The sequence below is a fragment of the Bactrocera dorsalis genome, chromosome 6 (genome assembly GCF_023373825.1).
Source record: "Bactrocera dorsalis isolate Fly_Bdor chromosome 6, ASM2337382v1, whole genome shotgun sequence".
In the NCBI taxonomy this organism is placed as follows: Eukaryota; Metazoa; Arthropoda; class Insecta; order Diptera; family Tephritidae; genus Bactrocera; species Bactrocera dorsalis.
In genome coordinates, this window is record NC_064308.1 from 23845280 (window position 1) to 23866148 (window position 20869).

Genomic DNA, 20869 nt, shown 5'->3' on the forward strand with positions numbered 1-20869 from the left:
TCAATATCTGTACTGTTTCATATTGTGAGGCTGCAAAATGTTTAAAGTTTTGTGTAAGCTACGTACATGTTAAAGTATCCGTTGTTGGACTCTAATCGCACTTACCTATATTTATTGGTTTCGCGGCGCTTTGCTGTCGCAAATTAGGAATAGGTAAATGAAATGTTGGTAGTAGGCGCGGAAATAACATATTCTGAGCAGTATGCGGTATGAGACCAGGTCCAGACGGAAACGGACAGAGTTTCAAGAGATCAGGGATCCCGCCCATTGCCGGTTTAGGCGTAAACGACTGATGGGCACCATGCATTAAACTTGGAATTGTATGTAATTGGAGCGGAATCTGTGGAGAAAGCCTCTTCCTGTTTGTAGGGGACTTATAAGGCAATGGCTTATGAGAAGAAGTTTGTATAATATCCGAATTCGGATCAACCATGGCATCATTAAATAATCCTAATGGTTGTAAAATTGTGTCCATGCGCATAAGTTTTTTATTAATAGTATTGACTTCTTCTTTAGTTGGAAAGACTTTTTCAGCGTTATATTCGTTTGGCTCGTTCATGGACATATTCAAAATTAAATTTTTAGTTTTGTTTTTCTTCCGTTCTTTCCGAATGTCCTTTATATTCAATGATAGACTAGAGGTAATGGCATCACTGCCACAACATAAAGTTGGAGTCATATTATCGACTGGATTAATTAGTTCCATTGAAAGTTTTGTTTCTAAATGAGGACGATGCTGTTGATCGTATTTAGAAGCTTTTAACTTTTTCATTTTCTTCGTATGTGAAACATCACTTGAGCCAATAGGACTTACAATTGTTTGTTTTGGTAAGTTTTTGCTTCCTGGCTTACGACCACGTTTTTTAGGTTTAGTACCTTCGCTAATTTGTAATGGCAATTGGCTTATTTGGTTTGGAATAATAACGTCTGTAATGCTATTAGCAGATATGTTCTCGACCAAGCCAGCAGCACCTCGCTCGCAATTAACCGACACCTTAGATTTTTTTTCTAATTGATCGGAATTGTGCACATTTGTGTCGCTTGCTATCATACATTTTAGATTGGTAGGCGTGGGTGTAATTGTGGTACCGCAAGGAAGGTTAATAAATTGAACATCATTTCCTCCAGATAATTGTGTCGAAGGCACGCGACTGTTCGGCGATGCTGGTTTTTGTGACTTTTGTTTCGAAATTTTTTTAAAAATATTTAATTTATTTTTATCAAGCTCTGTCGATAATTTAACACCCGACAAGATTTTTTTTTCAAGAGAAGTAGCATTTAGAGACAGCTTCACATTATCGACAGCATCATTTTCAGTGTTTTTAACACTACAACTATTATCGGTAGCGCTACATTGAGAGAACAGAGGAGAAACATCCGATAAGCTGGCCTTCGGAGCACACGTTTTTTCTTTTGAAGCTTCAGGAAGAAAGCTTTCCTTAATAACTGAGATATTGCTCAAGGTTTTAGTACTCGATGGTTGTGGTACCGGTAGTTCATCTCCAAGAACCTTTGCTATCTCCAAGTTTTTCAAAACATCGCCCTGTTTTTGCTTATGCAGTATTCTTTTTTTATGTTTTGACTGTTTTTTTAGATACTTTTCCATTTTATGACGCTGAAGAACAGAATTACTATAATCTGATGAAATTGAGGATGATTCGAGTCCTGGCTTTAATAAATTTAGCAACATTTTTTTAGTCTTTTTATGAAGTCTTTCCGAATTTTCCACTCGAGGTGATATCAAGGAAGTGTTAGAATTTTCGGCATTTGGTAGGTAAGTTTTTGCTATCAATGCACTTTGCAGATCAAGTGGACTTTTCTTTTTTGCTTTATTTAGCAACTTCGTAGCAATAGTTGGCACCTGCACATGGCGTGTTAAAGGACTCCACCCAGCTTTCTTTATAACGCTTATATTAGTTATATCAGATACATTTTCGTTCGCAATCATATGCTTCGAAGATGTCGCCAGGAGCTGGCTTGCTACGCCATCAACAAGTTTTATTTTTTCTACATTTAGCAGCGGTTTTGATTGCAATGTACAGGTGTGAACAGCTTCGCTAACACCCGCTTTTGGTGTGGTATTATTACTGTGGTGCTTGTGTTCTGCAGTTCTAAATTTTTCAGAACTTACAACTGCAGCAGGCGATGTGGGCGGTGGTGCATCCAAGCCCATTAGCTTTTCTAAAAAAAAGAAATATAATGCATATTTGAGAAAATCTTATATAAAAGAATAAAACGCCTTTTTTGTATGTCCGCGCATTATGCCCGAACGCACGCACAGCACGGAAAGACGTGAAAATTTGTACGCGTATTCCTTTGGTCCGGGAGAAGGTCCTAATGGCGGCCTCACCCTCGACTTCGCAATTTATGTGTATATTTATAACTGAAGAACGGCTAAACCGATTTGGCTAAAAAGTGGTGATGAGGTAGCTTGTAACCTCGGGACGGGCATAGGCTACTCTCTATAGGATTATGTTTAAAGCCAAAACAATTCATAAAGAAAAAATATATATTTCAAAACATAAGCAATTGTTCAATATTCATGTAAGAATCATTTAAATATTATTTTAATACTACAAAAAAAAAAATTACATTACACAGCTACTGGCAGGGTACAGTGGTTTTTTTTTACATACACATATATGTAGATGAATTATAGTGATAGTTGTAACTGAACAAGAACCTGAAGCATTGCACAGAACAATCCAATATTTAAAAAGAACGAATAAGTTTGTGTTTTCTTACGGGGGGTTTCTCTGGGTTTTAGCGTCGATTTTGCAATAACTTTCGATGACTGTTGAACAAAACATTACCATATGATTAGATATAGGACGTGAGGCGCGCCCTCTTCTGCTTTACTCCTGCACTATTATTCACTATAATAAGAAGCATATATTTGTGTAACGATATACGACGCAGATGCAGAGATTGTTGAGATGTTGTAACATTATACGTTTTTACGTTTGTGTTATTCCTTAACCCTTTCATGTCCGATGATGTCTGTAGGCAACATTGTACATATAATTTCAATTTTTTTGACGCGCGGTTTTTTGCATTATGTAGTCTGGTGTATTGTGTTAGCTTACAGTGAATTGTTCTATGCTAAGCCATGCAAGGGTTCATTCAGTGGCGTTTGTCGTATGAAGTGGTCAAGATCGCGAAAAAAGGCGTTTACACAAAAAGATAACTGTTTTATTGTAAGCCCAAGGGAACAACATAAATAAATAAAGGTAAGATAGTTATTAAAAATAAAAATAAGTCATTGGAGAAGTGTTGAGTTTGTTTAAAATAATTCTGTAAAAGTGCTGTTGCCTATAGGTAACATCCTGTAGCTAACGAACCAGGACACTAAGGACTTTCAAATTTTTATCTCTTCATACTTGAGTTAAGACTAACATATGTATATCTGTCCTAAAAAATGTTTTAGCCCATTTTAATTCGGGCATGAAAGGGTTAAGTGATTAACGAAGTCAATAAAAAAATGCGGATTACTAATTTAACTATTCCTTTATAATGTATCACAATAAATGATATCCTTGACGACAAGGAGCGAGCGGAGTCGCGAGTTTAGACTAGTGCTTAATAAACCTTACCGACAAATTTTGGTACTTTGGTATCCGGAAGTTTTCCTTCAATTGCGGGGGATATAAAGCCGCCTGTTGTCATAACAACGCTACTTATTTCTCTAGTAGGACGTCCTTCTTCATCAAACATATGGGATGACGAACACAAAGTGATGTTAGCACCCTCTTGGGAAGGATCAAGGGAATCTTTTGAAACCCCTAGCCCATTCGGAGTACTCATACAAGTTACTGTGTTGGCAAATGTAGGCAAGTAACGTTCCGTTTTAGTCTCGCACTGACAAATAATAATTCTATTACAAATTATGTACTTTTGTGAATTTTAGTACTTACATCATTACTCACATTAATCGAACTCGATTTAAAGAATGGTGAATCAGAGTGTAAGTAATGCGAAGGCAAGGTACTTTTTGAATCTGCTGGTAACATAGGTGGTAGATACTCATGTATATGGACAGGACGAATAAGAACTTCCTTACTTCCAGGCTTCAAAAAATTCAAGTTTGTATTCTTATGTGCCGGAAATTTTGGTAATTCTACAGCTAAGGGCACTGGCTCCACGTTGTTGGTATAATCCAACAGTTCGCTTATGTTAATATTTAAATTTCTAAGAGTGATATAAATATCATCCAAGCACGCCTCTGTTCGATTATCTGTAAAAAAATCACACATACATATTTATTTATTAGTTCACAAAAAATTTTGATCTCTTATTAATCGTTTTACGAATCCGAATGCGTAGGAGCAACTTTAATGAAACTTAAGTTTTAATAACCGCTTTTCATTATGGTTAGTATCTTTTAAATCAATAGCAGAACTGAAACAAACAATAATTGTAACTTTTAAATTTCTAGTGCTTCGTATTACATGCAAAATTGGTAATTACAGTAAAGAACGCAGACATAGCACGATTTGAGCATGTAATATATTATTAGTATAAACATAAAACAATTTGAATTTTCATTAGCATAGCATAAATTGAGTAAGTTATGTACAAAAAATTAGAACAAAATTATTTGGTTTCTTGAAAGAAAACTGACAATCAAATCGTTGTGCACCACACAGAATTTACTATTCTGCTATTTATTTTCTTGATCTGGAGGACTTCTTCTATCCGTACATACCCCTTTGAACCCCGAAATCAGGCAATGCTATTCTAAATCCCAGCCGCTTCCGCTCATCTTGGAAAACATATACAGTCAACTGCTCCTTACTTACGGTCGCATACGCTTATATCAACATCTGATCATATGTTACGATTTTATGGCCCTGTTTCGAAGCACCGCTAATCGTATTATATTAACACATCTCCCGACCAATCGACACGAGCCTTTCTTCGAGCAACCGACAAATTGTGTGGGCTCCATCGTGAACAACGATCTGGCAATATTAGTTTGCGTATAAACAGCACCAATTGTTTCCAGAACTACAACCGTTTGAAATTGCTTTTGGAATGACACCATCGATAAGTACTGGTTTTTGATGTAGCTTTCATTTCATAGCCGAAATTTTAATTAAGTTCGAATATGCCCTGTTGATGAGATAATCCACGAGAAACGAAAATTTCGCGATTTTTATTCCATTTTTTGGTCGAGATGAATATTTCAAATAATTTTAAGCAACAGTTAATCGAGCGAAAATTTCGCAATTTTTATTCAATTTTTTGGTCGAGATGAATATTTCAAGTTACTTTAAACCACACATAGCGCGGGTATGTCAAAATCTTCTGAGTATGTATGGCATCTAAAATGTCAAACTTTACGAAATAGTTGTCAACTGCCAAATTCAAACACTAGAGTTGTTTGTGTGAAATTGCTTTTACTAAAATTAAAAATATTTTTCACGAACGCTAGAACCAAATAGAATCCACGATAAGTTGCTAGAATTACTGTACACCGTAAAATTCGTAGTTTCCAAAAATTTATTAGGTCTACAACTTTGATTCCGCCGTTTTTTTTTTTGTAAATTTAAGGCTTTATTGTATAAAAACGGTCCAAAAGTGTTTTCTCTTATTCCCTCAAAAAGCAATGCTTAATTAACATACGAAATGCTTTATGGTCCATTTTTTTGTAAACTAACACAAGTTGCTTTACACAAATTCTATATTTTTTTAATACCTAATAAAAATCATATAGATGGTAGTAGTACAGTAATAGTATTATCTATGTACAGTTTGTCAAGAAACTCTTTACACACTGAAAAAAAAACATATTTTTTGACTTTGCATGCAAAAATAACGCCTTTAGTTATTTTTTTTCAATATTTTTTTAATGCAGAACTATTAATTAGCAAATTTTAAATTAGTATGCACAAAAATAAAAACAATACAACGAGAGGGAAAATTTTAAAACAACAAAATATGAGTTTACACATTTTTGGCACTGTCTTGAAACTCTTTACACAAAGTGCTTTAGCTACGGTTTAATAAACATATTTAATAACTTATACTATCTCAATCAACTTTAACATTTGGTATGTCCCCCCTTAGCATTAACTACGTGCTGGAGGCGTTGGACTCCATCAAAGGTCAATCTTTTTCCAGGCATTTTAAAAATTTCAGAAAGTCGCTTTATGACACGCGTTTATCAATATTTCACAATTAAATGAGAAAGAATTCAAAAAGGCGATGACTGCAAAATCATAGATAGCGGTAAAAGTACCGTTTTTTCTTCAAGAAAAACAAAACACAAGCAAAAAACAAAATGTGTAAAGAGTTTCTTGACAGTGTCAAAAATGTGTAAACTACTATTTAGTTGAATTAATATTTAACCTTGCAATATTTTGTATTTGTTTTTGCACTTATTAATTAAGCGCATTCTATTCAACAGTTCTACATTAAAAAAAATTAGATAAAATTTAACAGAAGGTGTTTGTTTTTGTATGCAAAGTAAAAAAAATGCTGTAAATTTTCAGTGTGTAAAGAGTTTCTTGACATACTGTATGTGTCAGCCTCAGTAAAGCGTGGACGGGTCCTCAGCCGCACTTTTCTTGGAATTAAAAAAGAAAAGCAAAATTTCCCGCAAATGTCGACAATTCGGCTCAAAAAGTGACACTCTCAGTTGAGAATAAGTTTGGGATGCAAACAGATATCCACAAATATTTTGTTGGGCTAATGTTGACACAAATGTCCAAGATCGATATAAAATGATTTAATCGACCAGTGCTTGACCCTATACACATCTATTGGAAAACGGCGGAAGCATAGTTGTAGACCTAATAGAATGGGGACGTTTTGATAACAATAGGGGTGCCGGATTGTGAAACAAACACAGATGTATTTAGAGTGTTGATTAGTAAAGAGCATTAAGCAAAAAAGAAGTTGACTCGAGTTACGAGTAATAAGCGTTAAGTTGTTATAATAAAAAATAAAGATAAGTGTATATTCATTAAATTGGGACGGGTCGGCTTTAGTATACCGTCCCAGGATTTCGGGAATAAAATGGGTAAGGTCGCATAGAGGAGATTCTCCAGATTACGAATATATATGATTATAGCCGCAGGAAGCTTATAGTTTTCGAGATATTCACGTTTAAAGTTGAAAATTTGCAATATTTTAATTACATATTTTCTGTATATAAAATTAATTTTGCACTTATATTTTTCAATTTTATATACACTTACATACGTATCACTTATTCATTTGTACATATTTATTTTATATAATATAGTGCAAAAATAGCTTTTAATATACATTTAAATTATTGTTGAATTATGATAATTTTAGAATAACAAATGAATTACGAACTGTCAAATAATCAGTTTTACCATACTAAAATATTTTACAAACTAAAACCAAACAAAATATAAAGAAATATCATACCCTAAATACAGGAAACATAATCGTTTATAAACAATAAAAAATATATAAAAAATTTAAGCGGCCTGAAGGCCAACAATGTAAAAATGAGTTCTACGGGAGAAAAAAAATGTATACACCCGGTGTTGGATCGACAAGGGTAAATTTTTTGAAGCACTGCCGAAGGCCGCCTACGAAAAATAAGTTCAACGCGAAAATAATTTGATACACCCCGGTGTTTGTCCGACCAGGGTTATTTTTTTTTAAGCGCGGCCGAAGGCCTCCCACGCAAAAAGGAGTTATACGCGAAAAAAATTTAATTCACCCAGGTGTTGGACCGACCAGAGTTATTTTTTTTTGGAAGCGCGGCCAAAGGCCGCCCACGCAAAAAATTTGTGATGTATGGCGATAATTATGCAATTTGCAGTATAGTTTTGGAATTATAATGTGCACATTACATCGTATCGCGAAAAATGGAAAACAGGGCAGAAAAGAATGAAACATTTCAGACAGAGTTTTTAGAACTCGACAAGGTATTATTTTAATGTATCCTAATTTATGTGTTTGTCAAGGAGCTCATCACACCAAACTCTTTTTTTTCAATTGTCCTCCTATTTTATTTTAAAACCGAAGCTATCAAAATATACAACGCACATTTGCAATCAAAATAGTTGTACGCGAGACACGACTACTTGAAAATAGCCTCTTTGAAGTTGGTCGCCTTGCCGTGGCGAAGGGGCTTAAGTAAGAGTAAAGTGTGCATCCCAAAGGAAACGCACTCTAATCTTACGAACTAAGAGGGACACTTCACAATTTCCCACAATAGTGATATGGATGAATAAACCCTAGGTTTTACGCCCATCTCCTGTTGTGGAATTGTGAGGATACCCGAACCAACACCACCCTAAGCCAAGGTGTCGGGGTACCCGTGCCAAGGGCTGAATGGTCAGCGGGGGGTAATAAATAGCTGATCGCGAACGGTCCCCTCCGATGCCCGGGCGAGGTCGGAGGTATAAATCGCCTTCTCTCCGTATACCGGCTCTGCGGACGAGTAACCAACCCTTTCCGGATTACTCGTGGGACCAAAACATGAACGTAACAAACAACTTGACAACAACAACTACAACAACAACCATGACGACGACAATAGCGAGGACTACGGACATGATTTATAGGAATCCTATCACGGAATCCGAAGAGGACGAATTGCTTGCCTCCAGCCAGGAGACAAGTAAGAGTACTACCGGACGTACCAACCAAAGTACACCGGTAGATACAGCAGACAAACCATCAAATTTAAGGGAGGAGGCGTCCACCTCCAAGGCTGCCATGAGCACCAACCAAAGTGCACTGGCGGCTAAAGGAGACAGCAGGAAGAAACGCAAAAAATCCCAGAATCAGCTGAGGAAAACCCGGTACCAGAGGGCGGTCTTCATACTAGGGAAGATAGCCAAAGACCAGGCAGCCGGTACCCCAGTTGATGAGGCTGAAACAAAGCGCCTCAAATCCATTGTAGAGGAATATGAGAGCTACCTGAAAAGGAAGCAATCATAACCTCAAGAAGAGAGCAAACGAGAGAGCACTTCTCAGAAGAGAAATCGCTCCACCACAGAAGTACCCGGAGCTCAGCCCAAAAAACCGAGGAGGAGTGAGGGTGAACACAGCAGCACAACAACGGCAAGGCATTTCTGCGATGTTGCCAGGGATAGCCTGCAGGTGGCCATAATAGATGGGAAATCCTCCTCTCCGAGCACTATTCAGGAGAGATGGGTGGAGATCGATGTCAGATTGTCAAGTATGGTGCTAAGCTATGTACTCGACAATCCTGCGGGTCCCCTCCCGGAGTTTGACTCCCCTGAGACCCTCAGGGGCTACAGGGCCATCAAGTACGCGGACCAGGCCTCGCTAGATTTCCTGACGGGTAGTGTTGCTAAAATTAGCAACGCCTTTGTAGGCCTCCAATTGAGGCTTATACCCGCCAGGGATATTCCAAAGAGGCCTCGGGCTCGCATTTGGTTACCCCCACTAGAGGAGCCAGGCGAAAAACTCCTGTGGTGCATTAAGCTGCAGAACAAATCTATACCTGGTATAGATGAGTGGCAGCTTATAAAGGAGGAAAACCCGAACAAAGCAAGCAAGCCAATACTAGTAGCCATTTGTGAAGAGTCCATTGAGGCTCTGAAGAAGACTGACAACAAAATCAGCTTCGGAATACGTAAGGCAAGAATAAAAATCTTCCAAGGCGACAAATAGGCTGACGAAGACGACACGAAAGAGGTCGACGACGCCAGCCAGTTGCTAAGGAATGTGGGCATTGAAGAACCCCGAGATGCCCAATAACAACAGCATAAGATGCATACAGATTAACCTGCAGCACTCTAAGAGTGTTACAGCGAATCTGACAAACCTCGTGAACGAGGGGGGCATTGACATCAGCCTAATACAGGAGCCCTGGGTCAATGAAGACTCCATAAAAGGGCCAAACAGCAGCAATTATAACCTGTTTTACACGCGGAACAGAGGTAAACCGAGGGCATGCATTCTTATCAATAAAAGTATAAATGCATTTCTTTGTCCTAATTACAGCAGAGCAGATATCACAGTGGTGAAGGTGGAACAGAAGGAAAAGCCCTTCTTCTTGGTCTCGGCCTACTTGGCCCATGACGAAGACATACCACCGGCCCCGCTCACCAGGCTAGTAGAGGAGAACAAGAAGGATGATGTCCTAATAGGGTGTGATGCAAATGCAAGGCACACCGTATGGGGAAGCTCCAGTATAAACACCAGAGGTGAGTCACTCTTGCAGTATATTTTGAATAGTAATCTAAGTATTTGCAACAAGGGCGATAAGCAAACTTTTATTTTCCCAAGCTCGGATAGGTTCCCGAGGTGGGAGGAAGTTCTTGACCTCACGCTATCAACAGACACAGACAGTCTCGTTGTGGATAACTGGAGGGTATCCGATGAGCCTTCCATGTCGGATCACTCCTGGATACTCTTCAGCATCCGCGAGAGGTACAGTCCGCCTCTCACATACCGGAACCCTAGAAGAACGGCATGGGAAAAATTTACCAGTATAGCAACAAAATGCCTCGAAAAGGGAGGCAATAAGAGTATCAGAAATCCAGAGGAACTAGATTCAGAAGTAGAGAAGTTGGAAAAAATCCTAATCACAATTTTTAATAAATCTACTCCGCTAACAGTTTTGAAAAAGACAAAGTCTCTTCCTTGGTGGAACAGTGAACTCAAGAATTTGAGAACACAACTAAGGAAAGCTTTCAATGAGAGTTTTAGAACTAAAATATGGCAGCCATATAAAGACCTTATGAAGGAATACAAAAAAGCAGTTAGGAAAGCTAAAAATGACTCATGGCGATCTTTCTGCACATCGATTGAAAGTTGCAGAGAAGCCGCTAGGCTGAGTAAAATGCTATCCAAAGACCATATTAATACTGCCTACATTAGGGCGGAGGCAAGTGATTGGACCTCCTCGGCAAAAGAGTCCCTGGAGGTACTAATCACAACACACTTCCCCGAGAGTCAGCAAACACCTTCAACGAGGGTTCAACCGGAACCACCGGTGAACGCAGCTGACTATCGAAGCAAAATAGTAGACAAAAGAAAAATCAAATATGCCATAAATAATTTGCACCATTTAAAGCGGCAGGTCCTGACGGGATTATGCCCATAATGCTGCAGAAACTGGTAGAACCAATGGTTCTAAGGCTTGAAAATATATATAAAGCAAGCATTCAACTATCTTACATCCCAAGAAGTTGGAAAAGGAGTAAAGTTGTGTTCCTTCCGAAACCAGGCAGAAGAACACACGAGAATGCCAAGAATTTTAGACCTATAAGCCTTACCTCATTTATGCTGAAGGTACTAGAAAGGCTAATAGATATACACGTAAGAACAATAATGGCGGAGAAGTTATCGAAGTCCCAACATGCGTACATAAAGGGCCGATCGACCGAAACCGCCCTTCACGAGGTGATAAGTGTGATTGAAAAATCACTACACCACAAACAATACACCATGGCTGCTTTTCTAGACATAGAGGGCGCCTTTAATAACATAGAAGTAAATACGATAATTAATTCTCTGGCGCATGGGGGCATAGATGACACTGTGTGCAGATGGATACTATCGATACTTGAAAATAGGAAGATTATAGCTTCAAACGGCGCTGCAACACAAACAAGTTATGTGAGTAGAGGGACGCCTCAAGGAGGGGTCCTCTCTCCGCTTCTATGGGTTGTAGCGCTGAACGAAATACTCCTCCAATTAAACGGTGGAGGAGTGAAAGCAGTAGCATATGCAGAATAGTGTTGTTGGTATCAGGAATGTTTCCTTCAACAGTCAGCGAGATTATTGAAAGAGCACTTCGTAGGTTAAACCTATGGGCTAAAAGCAATGGTCTAGGAGTTAACCCGAACAAAACAGAACTGATGCTATTCACTAGCAGAACCAAAATACCTCAGTTTCAACTTCCGGTACTTAACGGCACAACACTCACTCTATCCCCAACAGCTAAGTATTTGGGGGTGGAGATTGACGCCAAACTATCCTGGAAAATAAATATAGAAAAAAGAATAAACAAAGCATACATGGCCTACTATACTTGTAAGAAAATCGTCAACAAGAATTGGGGCCTCAAACCAAGTATAATCATGTGGATGTACACAGCGGTCATAAGACCCATACTCACATATGGAGCTCTGGTATGGTGGCCAGCGCTAAACAAACAGTACAACATTAGAAAATTAAATAGAATACAAAGAGCAGCATGTGCGGGTGTTACGGGCGCAATCAGGTCATGTCCGACTGATGCGCTCAATGTGATCCTGCATCAACTACCAATGGACATTTTTATTCAAAAAACAACAGCTATTGCGGCGATAAGAATAAAAGAATTGGGAGGTTGGAATCAGCAGAACTACGGACATAGTGTAATTCTAAACAAGCTCACTATTAATAAATCAGACTACATTCTCCCAAAGCTGGATTTCAATAGACACTTCCAGGTGAGGATACCATCTAGACGAGAATGGAGAAGAGGCTCAATTGCAGAGGATACCACCTCAGTCTATACCGACGGGTCCAAAATGGACTGCGGAGTGGGCACGGGGGTATTCTCCGCTGATCTGGGCATCTCTCCATACGTCTACCGAACTCGGCTAGCATCTTCCAAGCAGAAGTACTAGGCATAGAAAAAGCCTGCGAAGTTCTATTAGAAAATCACGGGAATATACATGAAGCAACTATATTTACGGATAGCCAGGCGGCTCTCCTGGCATTGTCTTCACCCATGACAAATTCCAGTATAGTTCACAACTGCAAGAGAGCATTAAGCTCAATAAAAGACAAGCTCCAGCTAAACTTGATCTGGGTTCCCGGCCACAGGAACATTTTCGGTAACGAAAAAGCAGATGAGTTGGCAAGGCAGGAGCTTTCCTCAATGAATCCGAGGCGGAGCTCATACCGAGCCCGCTAGGATCGATCAAAGGAGAGATGAATAGACAATTTCAACAAATTGCTAACAACAGGTGGAAAAACATTACAAAATGCGTCATAGCTAAACAATTATGGCTAACATACGACAGGAAAAGAACCAACGACCTATTAAATAGGTCAAGAAAAAGTATATACAGAATAACAGCTACCACAACAGGGCACTGGCCATTTGGGGAACATGCGTCCAAAATGGGTATGCCCTACAACATCTGCCGTGGCTGCGGAGTAGCAAGGAACAAGGAAACAATCTTTCACTTTCTTTGCGAATGCCCAGCTCTGGCACAGATCCGACACAAAACACTCGGAATCCACCAAGCACCAAACCTTGATTGGATTTCCACCAAAAGCATATCGGACATAAGTAGTTTCATCGAAACCTCAAAATGGTTTGAGAGAGAAGGTGGAACGTAACAGCAGATACAGGATATTCCCCGAACAGTGTATCAAAATGGCACATCAGTGCTAATTGAGCCCGATAGGGCTGCACTCCTACCTACCTACCTACCTACTTGAAAATAATTTTTGGTTAGTACTATACAATAAGTGATTAGCACAATATTGACTTATACAAGTCTTGATTTGCACAATGATTTTGGGTTGTATAAGTATAAAATATATCTTGCATCAATATATGTACATATATGATCTAAAGCGAACCGGAAATTTAAAATTCTATATTAGGTATCCTACTAATTTGTAATTTATACATCGCGTGTTTTTCGAATCGGTAAATTTTCAGTAAGTTGGTAGTACTGTTAATGACATCTATGACGAATTTAACGTCAAATATTCATTAGTATTTGAGATACGCGTCGTTTTGTGAGGCTCTAAAAGTGAATTTTTAAATTTTACTATGTCTAAATTTATTGAACAAAGAATGCACCATCTCATACTGCATTGGTTATTCGTGATCATTTCGCCACATTTTCAACTAATATCGTGCTGCAACCATCGCATTCGCCTGTTTTGCCTTCATGTAACTTCTGGCTATTCAGCAAATTCACATGACCACAACGAGGACACCGTTTTGACTCAATTGACGATATAAAATCTGAATCGAAGAAGGCTCTGATGGTCATCACGACGGAGGTTTTTACCAAATTCTATGATGACTGGAAAATCGTTGACATAAGTGAAATGGACAAAATTCACCTTTCAATCTGATCATTATCAGTATAGAACAGTGTTTCCCAAAGTGGCCGATAACGCCCCCTTGTGGGCACTGCAGGTGTCAAGGGGGGCGGTAAGAGACCCAGAAAGAAAATGGGGGCGTTGTGTAGAGGCCTGGGGGGTTATTTGTAATTTTATTTAGCTAGGAGGCCTCTTAGACAACGACTACATGAGCTCTCGACTCTCAACAACTTGTGAACATCAACTAATATGAATTAAAAAATTTCTCAAACTCGGATATATATTTATCTCCGCGTAGTTCATATATCTGTCCAATTTTATTGAATATAGAAAAAATGAAAATCATGTCAATCGGTCGGATAGAATTTATAGAGTACTAACTGTCAAACGTATTGCTATTGCCATTGCCACATCTGTATGTGGGCATTTGCTATCATAATATAATCATTTGCGCAAAGGTGTAGGGTAGGTAGGTTCGAGCTGATGTAGCGCATGCTTTGAGCTCTTGAAAATTTTATTTTATCACTTGCGAAATGACGTCGGGTAGGTAGCTGATGTAGCGCACGTTTTGAGCTTTTGAACTCCTTAAATCTTTTATGCGAAAAATAACAAAAGGATCTTTATCCTTTTTTTTACAAATGTATTTCTGGGAAAAAATAAGATAATAAGAAAAGGAGAAAGATCCTTTTTTACAAATGTATTTCTGGAAAAAATAAGATAATACGAAAAGTAGAAAGATCCTTTTTTTTACAAATGTATTTCTGGGAAAAATAAGATAATACGAAAGGGAGAAAGATCCTTTTATTACAAATGTATTTCTAGGACAAATAAGAATTCATATTTTTGGACTACTATATAATAATTGTGCTTAAACATTCCTATATAAAGAATGTAATATTTATTTTATATTCATTTGTGGTTTTGCGCGCAATAGATGAGCATTACTTACGCCTCCTTTACACTACTCGCGAAGTTAAACGTATTTCTCAAAGCAAAACAATGTCGGAAGTAAAAAAGAAGAGACGGCAATACTGTGCGGAATACATTAAATTCGGATTCATTGAAAATCCCACAAACCCATCCTCGCCTTTGTGTCTTCTATGTCTAAAAACATTTTCGAATGAATCAATGAAGCCTTCAAGACTGCAAGATCATTTGAATAAAATGCATCGAGATAAGAGAGACAAGAATGTAGCATATTTCCAAGACCTAGAGAAGAAGCATAATACTCAGAAAACTATTTTCGGCGGCTGCTAAGCAAGATGACGACGGACTTCGAGCTTCGTACAATATCTCTTTGTTAATTGCTCAAAAAGGTAAACCACATAACATCGGAGACGAGTTAATATTGCCAGCAATAAATGAAGCAATAACTACCGTGCTTCATAAACCGGCCGCAGATACATTATTATCCGAAAAATTCCTTTGAGTAATAATTCTGTGCAAAGACGAATTGATGAAATGGCTGAAAACATTAAAGAATCATTGTGCGATCACCTGAGGACAAGCCAATTCTCAATTCAGCTCGATGAGTCCACTTTACCAACTAATGAAGCATTGTTGTTGTCTTACGTAAGGTTTATTAAAGATGAGAAAATATGTGAAGAACTATTATTTGCTAGAAATTTAGAGACCGATACAAAAGGCGAAACCATATTCAATTTTGCGATGCGAAGAGATTCCTTTGAAAAATATTATTTCAATTGCTACGGATGGCGCTCCGGCTATGATAGGGTGCCATAAAGGCTTAATAGCGCAAATTCCAGATGTCCTTGGTGTACATTGCGTTATTCATAGACAACATTTAGTTGCTAGAAACTTAAACGAAAAACTATTTCAATCACTGCAATATGTCATCAAAGCAGTCAATAAAATCCGCAACAGCCCTTGAATGATAGATTATTTCATCAGCTTTGTGTTACTAATGACGAGGATTTCAATCGTTTGTTGTTTCATACTGAAGTTCGTTGGCTATCTAGAAGCAATTGTCTGACTCGATTCTACAACCTGTTTGATTCTGTTATAGAGTTCTTGGAAACTAAAGATACAGAATTTCAAGACAAGCTCATAACATCAAAGAATGATATAGCTTAGATGACAGACCTGTATAAATTGTTCAACGACATGAATCTCCAACTGCAAGGTGATAAACTAAATTTAATTAAAATAAAAAACGTCGTTGCTGCTTTCGCAGCCAAACTGCTTCTACACAAAAAGAATCTGGGCAGATTAAGTTTCACAATTTTCCGAATTTATCAGTATCATGCAGTAACGACGAATTGTTTGCCTACTGCCAACATTTGGAAAACCTCCACATTGACTTCACCGAAAGATACCTGGACATTTTGAACTTGGAAATACCAGACTGGGTGTTGGATCCGTTTTCAAATGTCAACACAGCAATGTCACCTCAGCTGGAAGAAGAACAAACGAGGAAATAAAAATCAAGTTCAAAAATGGTTACCAAGAATTTTGGCTACAAAAACCGATTTCGCAATTGTACCCTGGATTGTGGTCAATCGTTCAACGATTCTTGATAGCATTCCCATCGTCATATTTATGTGAACGTTGATTTAGTGCTGTGACAACACAGCTTACTAAAAATAGAAATCGTTTGCTTGTTACCGAACGTGGCGACTTGCGACTGTTCTTGAGTAAATTAGAACCTGATATTAACAAACTTACTAAACAGCATCAGATTCATCCTTCACATTAGTTTTTATAAATGGATCGATTATTTTAGTTTGATTTTTAATAAAAGATTCTCTGTTTTAATACTATAGTTGTGTTTGAATAATCTTTCTTATTGGCAGGTGGAGCCCGTAAGAGTTAACTTGAGACCTAAGCGCCGTTGTATGTTACCTACTGCGCTCAGGTTTCAAGTTGCTGGTTATAGTAAAAGTTTCGTTTAGAATTCTCCGTTAATATACATATATAGGTCACAATAATTAATTTGAAGTTATAGTGGTTTTAAATAGGTGAAAAAATGGGGGCGCTAAAAAAATATTTATTCTCAAAGTGGACGGTAGACAAAATAAGTTTGGAAACCACTGGTATAGAAGATAGGGGTAGTAGTTATTAATCTTATTTTATCTACTTTTCGCATTGCTTAATTATATTAACAAAAAAAGATGATATTTGAGTTTCAATGAAATGCCGCATATAATAATAAAATATTGATAATAGTTATATGGGGATTGGGTACAACGATGCATTATTAAAATTATAAAAACAAGTTTCTTCAATATCATAAACAAAACTATTAGGTATGGGCTTATTCGGTAATGCGGAACTTTAAGACAACTATGTTGGAGGATGGAGTCATATGTAGAAGTTCACGCAAGTGAGGAAAGTTCTCTGATTGCCATTCACTTGGGAGTGGCCAGAAACGATTCTTTTACATGTGACTCAAGCAGCTCACGACTTCCGGTCTTTGACCAAGTATCCTCTGGGTAGCCTAAGAACATCCGTTTGAAGGCGAGCTAACGTGAGAAGGCGAAGCATCCCCTGCATAGGGTTGTGCGCTGGGTTTGGGACCCGCCACGTAAAAAAAAACACCCCCAGTGAATAGTCATAACCAGCCTCGGATGAGAGACCCCCCTTTTGATGACGACCATGGCAAACGAAATAAGGACTACGAATTGAGGGCATGCACCTGGAATGTCCGGTCCCTTAATTGGGAAGGTGCCGCTGCCCAGCTGGTTGATGTCCTCGTGAAAACAAAAGCTGACATCACCGCCGTCCAAGAAATGCGATGGACGGGACAAGGACAGAGACGAGTAGGTCCTTGTGACATTTACTACAGTGGCCATATAAAGGAGCGCAGGTTTGGTGTGGGATTCGTGGTGGGAGAGAGACTCCGTCGCCGAGTACTATCATTCACTGCGGTGAATGAACGTCTAGCCTTTCGGCGATCTAACCCCGTTTGGATCGGTAAGCATTAATCTATGTTTGTCGTCATTAGAGCAACGCCTTGCAGCAGGGTTGCTCCGTATCCTCCTGACTCGTGCTGGCATTGAGTCCAACCCGGGTCCGGAGGATTTTTTCTGCTGCGTCTGCGCTAAAAGGCTCCATCCAAACTCCACCTCGGTCAGGTGCAATACATCCAATGGATGGAGCCATCTTAAGACCTGCTCAGGCCTTAAGACCCACAGGGAGTGGACCACGCGTTACGTGGCCCCGTGTTGTCTGCGCAATACTGCGATACAAGCCTCCACGGCTGTGCAACCTGCACTGTTCGCGCGCCGCGCCGCCACTCAATCAGAGTGGCCAACAAAGGACCTCTACGGTCAGGAGCTCAAACAGGCAACACAGCTCCCACTCTGACTTGTCCCCCCCCCCCAACCTTCATCCCGCTCCAATCCTCGTGCGAGAACCAATCAGCAACTCTTGGTTCCTCGCACAGTCTGCTCCGTGTGTCAGGCTGTCATACGTCGGAACGTCGCATCAGTTAAGTGCAATTCCTGCACTGGCTGGTGCCACTTCCCGACGTGTTCCGGCCTGCGCACCACACGTGAGTGGAATGTCACCTACGTTGCCCCATGCTGCAGGAGTCTGCCCCCGCAACTCACAACAGTGGCGTCGCCAACCAACACCCCAGTGCGACAACCGCCCCCGCGGGTTCTGCAGCTGCAACAAATACCACCAACACGTCACTCCCTCACCCCCAGGATCACCCACGGACACCCGCGACAAACCCGACTCCTTCAATTTAACTGCAACGGACTCCAGAGCAAGATCGAGGAGATAGTTGCACTTATGAATCGGGAACGTGTATCGATAGCTGCGGTCCAAGAAACCAAGCTAAACAGCCGCTCAGATCTTCTGAGTTGTGCAGGTTTCAACGTTTTACGTAAAGATCGCGAGCGAGATGGTGGTGGTGGCCTAGCCTTCATATTGCACAACACCGTGCAGTATCGTTTAATCGAAGAAGACATCGACCCCAGGGATACTACCCTAGAATGTCAGGGCATAGCTATCCGGTCAGGCGATGTCGAGCTCGAAATATTTAATATATACATCCCCCCAGTTACATGTTGCCCTACAGGATATCACCCGAATATAGGTGCGCTACTTCGTGGTGAAAACCGTATGGTACTAGGCGACTTCAACGCGCACCACGATCTTTGGCATTCCTGCCTGTCAAATGATCGTAGGGGGATGGAGCTGGCGGAACAGATTGACGATTCGACATTCTGCACAATGAATGACGAAGCCCCCACCAGAGTTATGGGCACCTGTAATAGCTCGCCGGATATTACCATTGCTAGCGGTGGCCTGATAAACAGCATAACCTGGCGACCTATGCTAACTCTTGCATCAGACCATCTGCCCATAATTATCTCGATCGAGAAGCCTCCCGATTTCGTTTCTGTGGACAACCGTACCTTCATTAACTTCAAAAAAGCTAATTGGGTCGGCTTCACAGAATTCACTGAGAGCACCTTCAACGCTCTACCCATTCCTACGGACGTATGCGTTGGCGAACGTCAATTCCGCAAGGTGATCGCAGCAGCTACTGCTCGCTTCATCCCGGCTGGAAGAATAGCGGAAATCCGCCCCAATTTCCCAGCCGAAGCAGCTGTCTTAGCTAATGAGCGCGACACCTTACGCCATGCCGATCCCGGGGATCCCCGAATAAGGGATCTCAATTTGGAGATTCGGCGAGTGGTAAATCAACATAAGCGGACGAAATGGATAGAGCACCTGAAGTCCTGCAACCTCTCCACCGGTGTGAGTAAGCTTTGGGCTACTGTCAAAGCTTTGTCTAATCCGAAGAGACACGACGACCGAGTTGAAGTTCAATTCAATGGTCATGCCTCTTCGGACCCGAAGAAGTGCGCGAGCTATTTTAGCCGTCAGTTTACACTGCACCCTTCGGTAGACAAAGCTAAGAGATGTGTTAACCGGCGGCTGCGCAAAATGCCAAACAACTGCGCGCCACTTACTTTCACCGGCGAGGAGGTTCAGAGTGTCATCACAAAAGCTAAATCATCCAAATCCATTGGCCCTGATGGAATCAACATGCTAATACTAAAGCATCTAGGCTCGGCGGGAGTAGGTTATCTCACCAGTGTCCTCAACTTGTCACTAACCACCCTTCAAATACCCGATGTGTGGAAAATCGGAAGGGTGGTGCCACTACTGAAACCTGGGAAACCCGCCAACAAAGGGGAATCTTATCGCCCGATAACTCTCCTCTCCCCAGTAGTGAAGACACTTGAGGCCCTGCTACTCCCGACCTTCACTCACCACCTGAGCCTAGCCAGCCACCAGCATGGATTCCGAAAAGTGCACAGCACCACCACAGCACTTAGCGTCATAAACACCCAGGTGGTTCGTGGCCTCAACCAGAAGCCACCCTGTGAGAGAACGATCCTCGTAGCGTTGGACTTGTCAAAAGCCTTTGACACAGTCAACCACACAACGCTATTGCAGGACATAGAAAAAACAACGCTTCCTCCAGGGTTAAAGAGGTGGACCATGAACTACCTGAGTGGTCGCCAGTCATCCGTACTATTTCGAGGCGAAACATCTAAACTGAGGAAAATTAAACAGGGGGTTCCGCAGGGTGGTGTCCTCTCCCCACTACTGTTTAACTTCTATATCTCGAAACTCCCACAACCACCAGAGGGGGTCTCCATAACCTCGTACGCTGATGACTGCACGATATTGACGTCGGGCAATGGAATCGATGGCATGTGTTCAAAAGTGAACAGCTACCTCTCCGACCTTTCTCGTTTCCTCACTGCACGGAATCTCCAACTTTCCCCCACCAAATCCACAGCGACTATATTCACAAACTGGACGAAGGAGTATAGACTTGAGCTTGATATTGCAGTCGATG

General features: G+C 40.3%; 1 protein-coding gene across 5 annotated transcripts in view; it reads right to left on the minus strand.

Moving 5' to 3' along the window:
• Positions 1-20869, minus strand: part of LOC105227957 (uncharacterized) — a 47317-nt gene that overhangs the window by 14733 nt on the left and 11715 nt on the right. For 4 of the 5 annotated variants that reach the window (XM_049460095.1, XM_049460092.1, XM_049460093.1 and 1 more), the window contains exons 2-4: positions 3915-4234; positions 3594-3858; positions 106-2181 (exon numbers count right to left, since the gene is read on the minus strand). In XM_049460095.1, coding sequence (XP_049316052.1) covers positions 106-2181; positions 3594-3858; positions 3915-4234 — 2661 coding nt within the window. The remainder of the gene's footprint in view (positions 1-105; positions 2182-3593; positions 3859-3914; positions 4235-20869) is intronic. The other variant, XM_049460094.1, reaches the window with a different exon arrangement.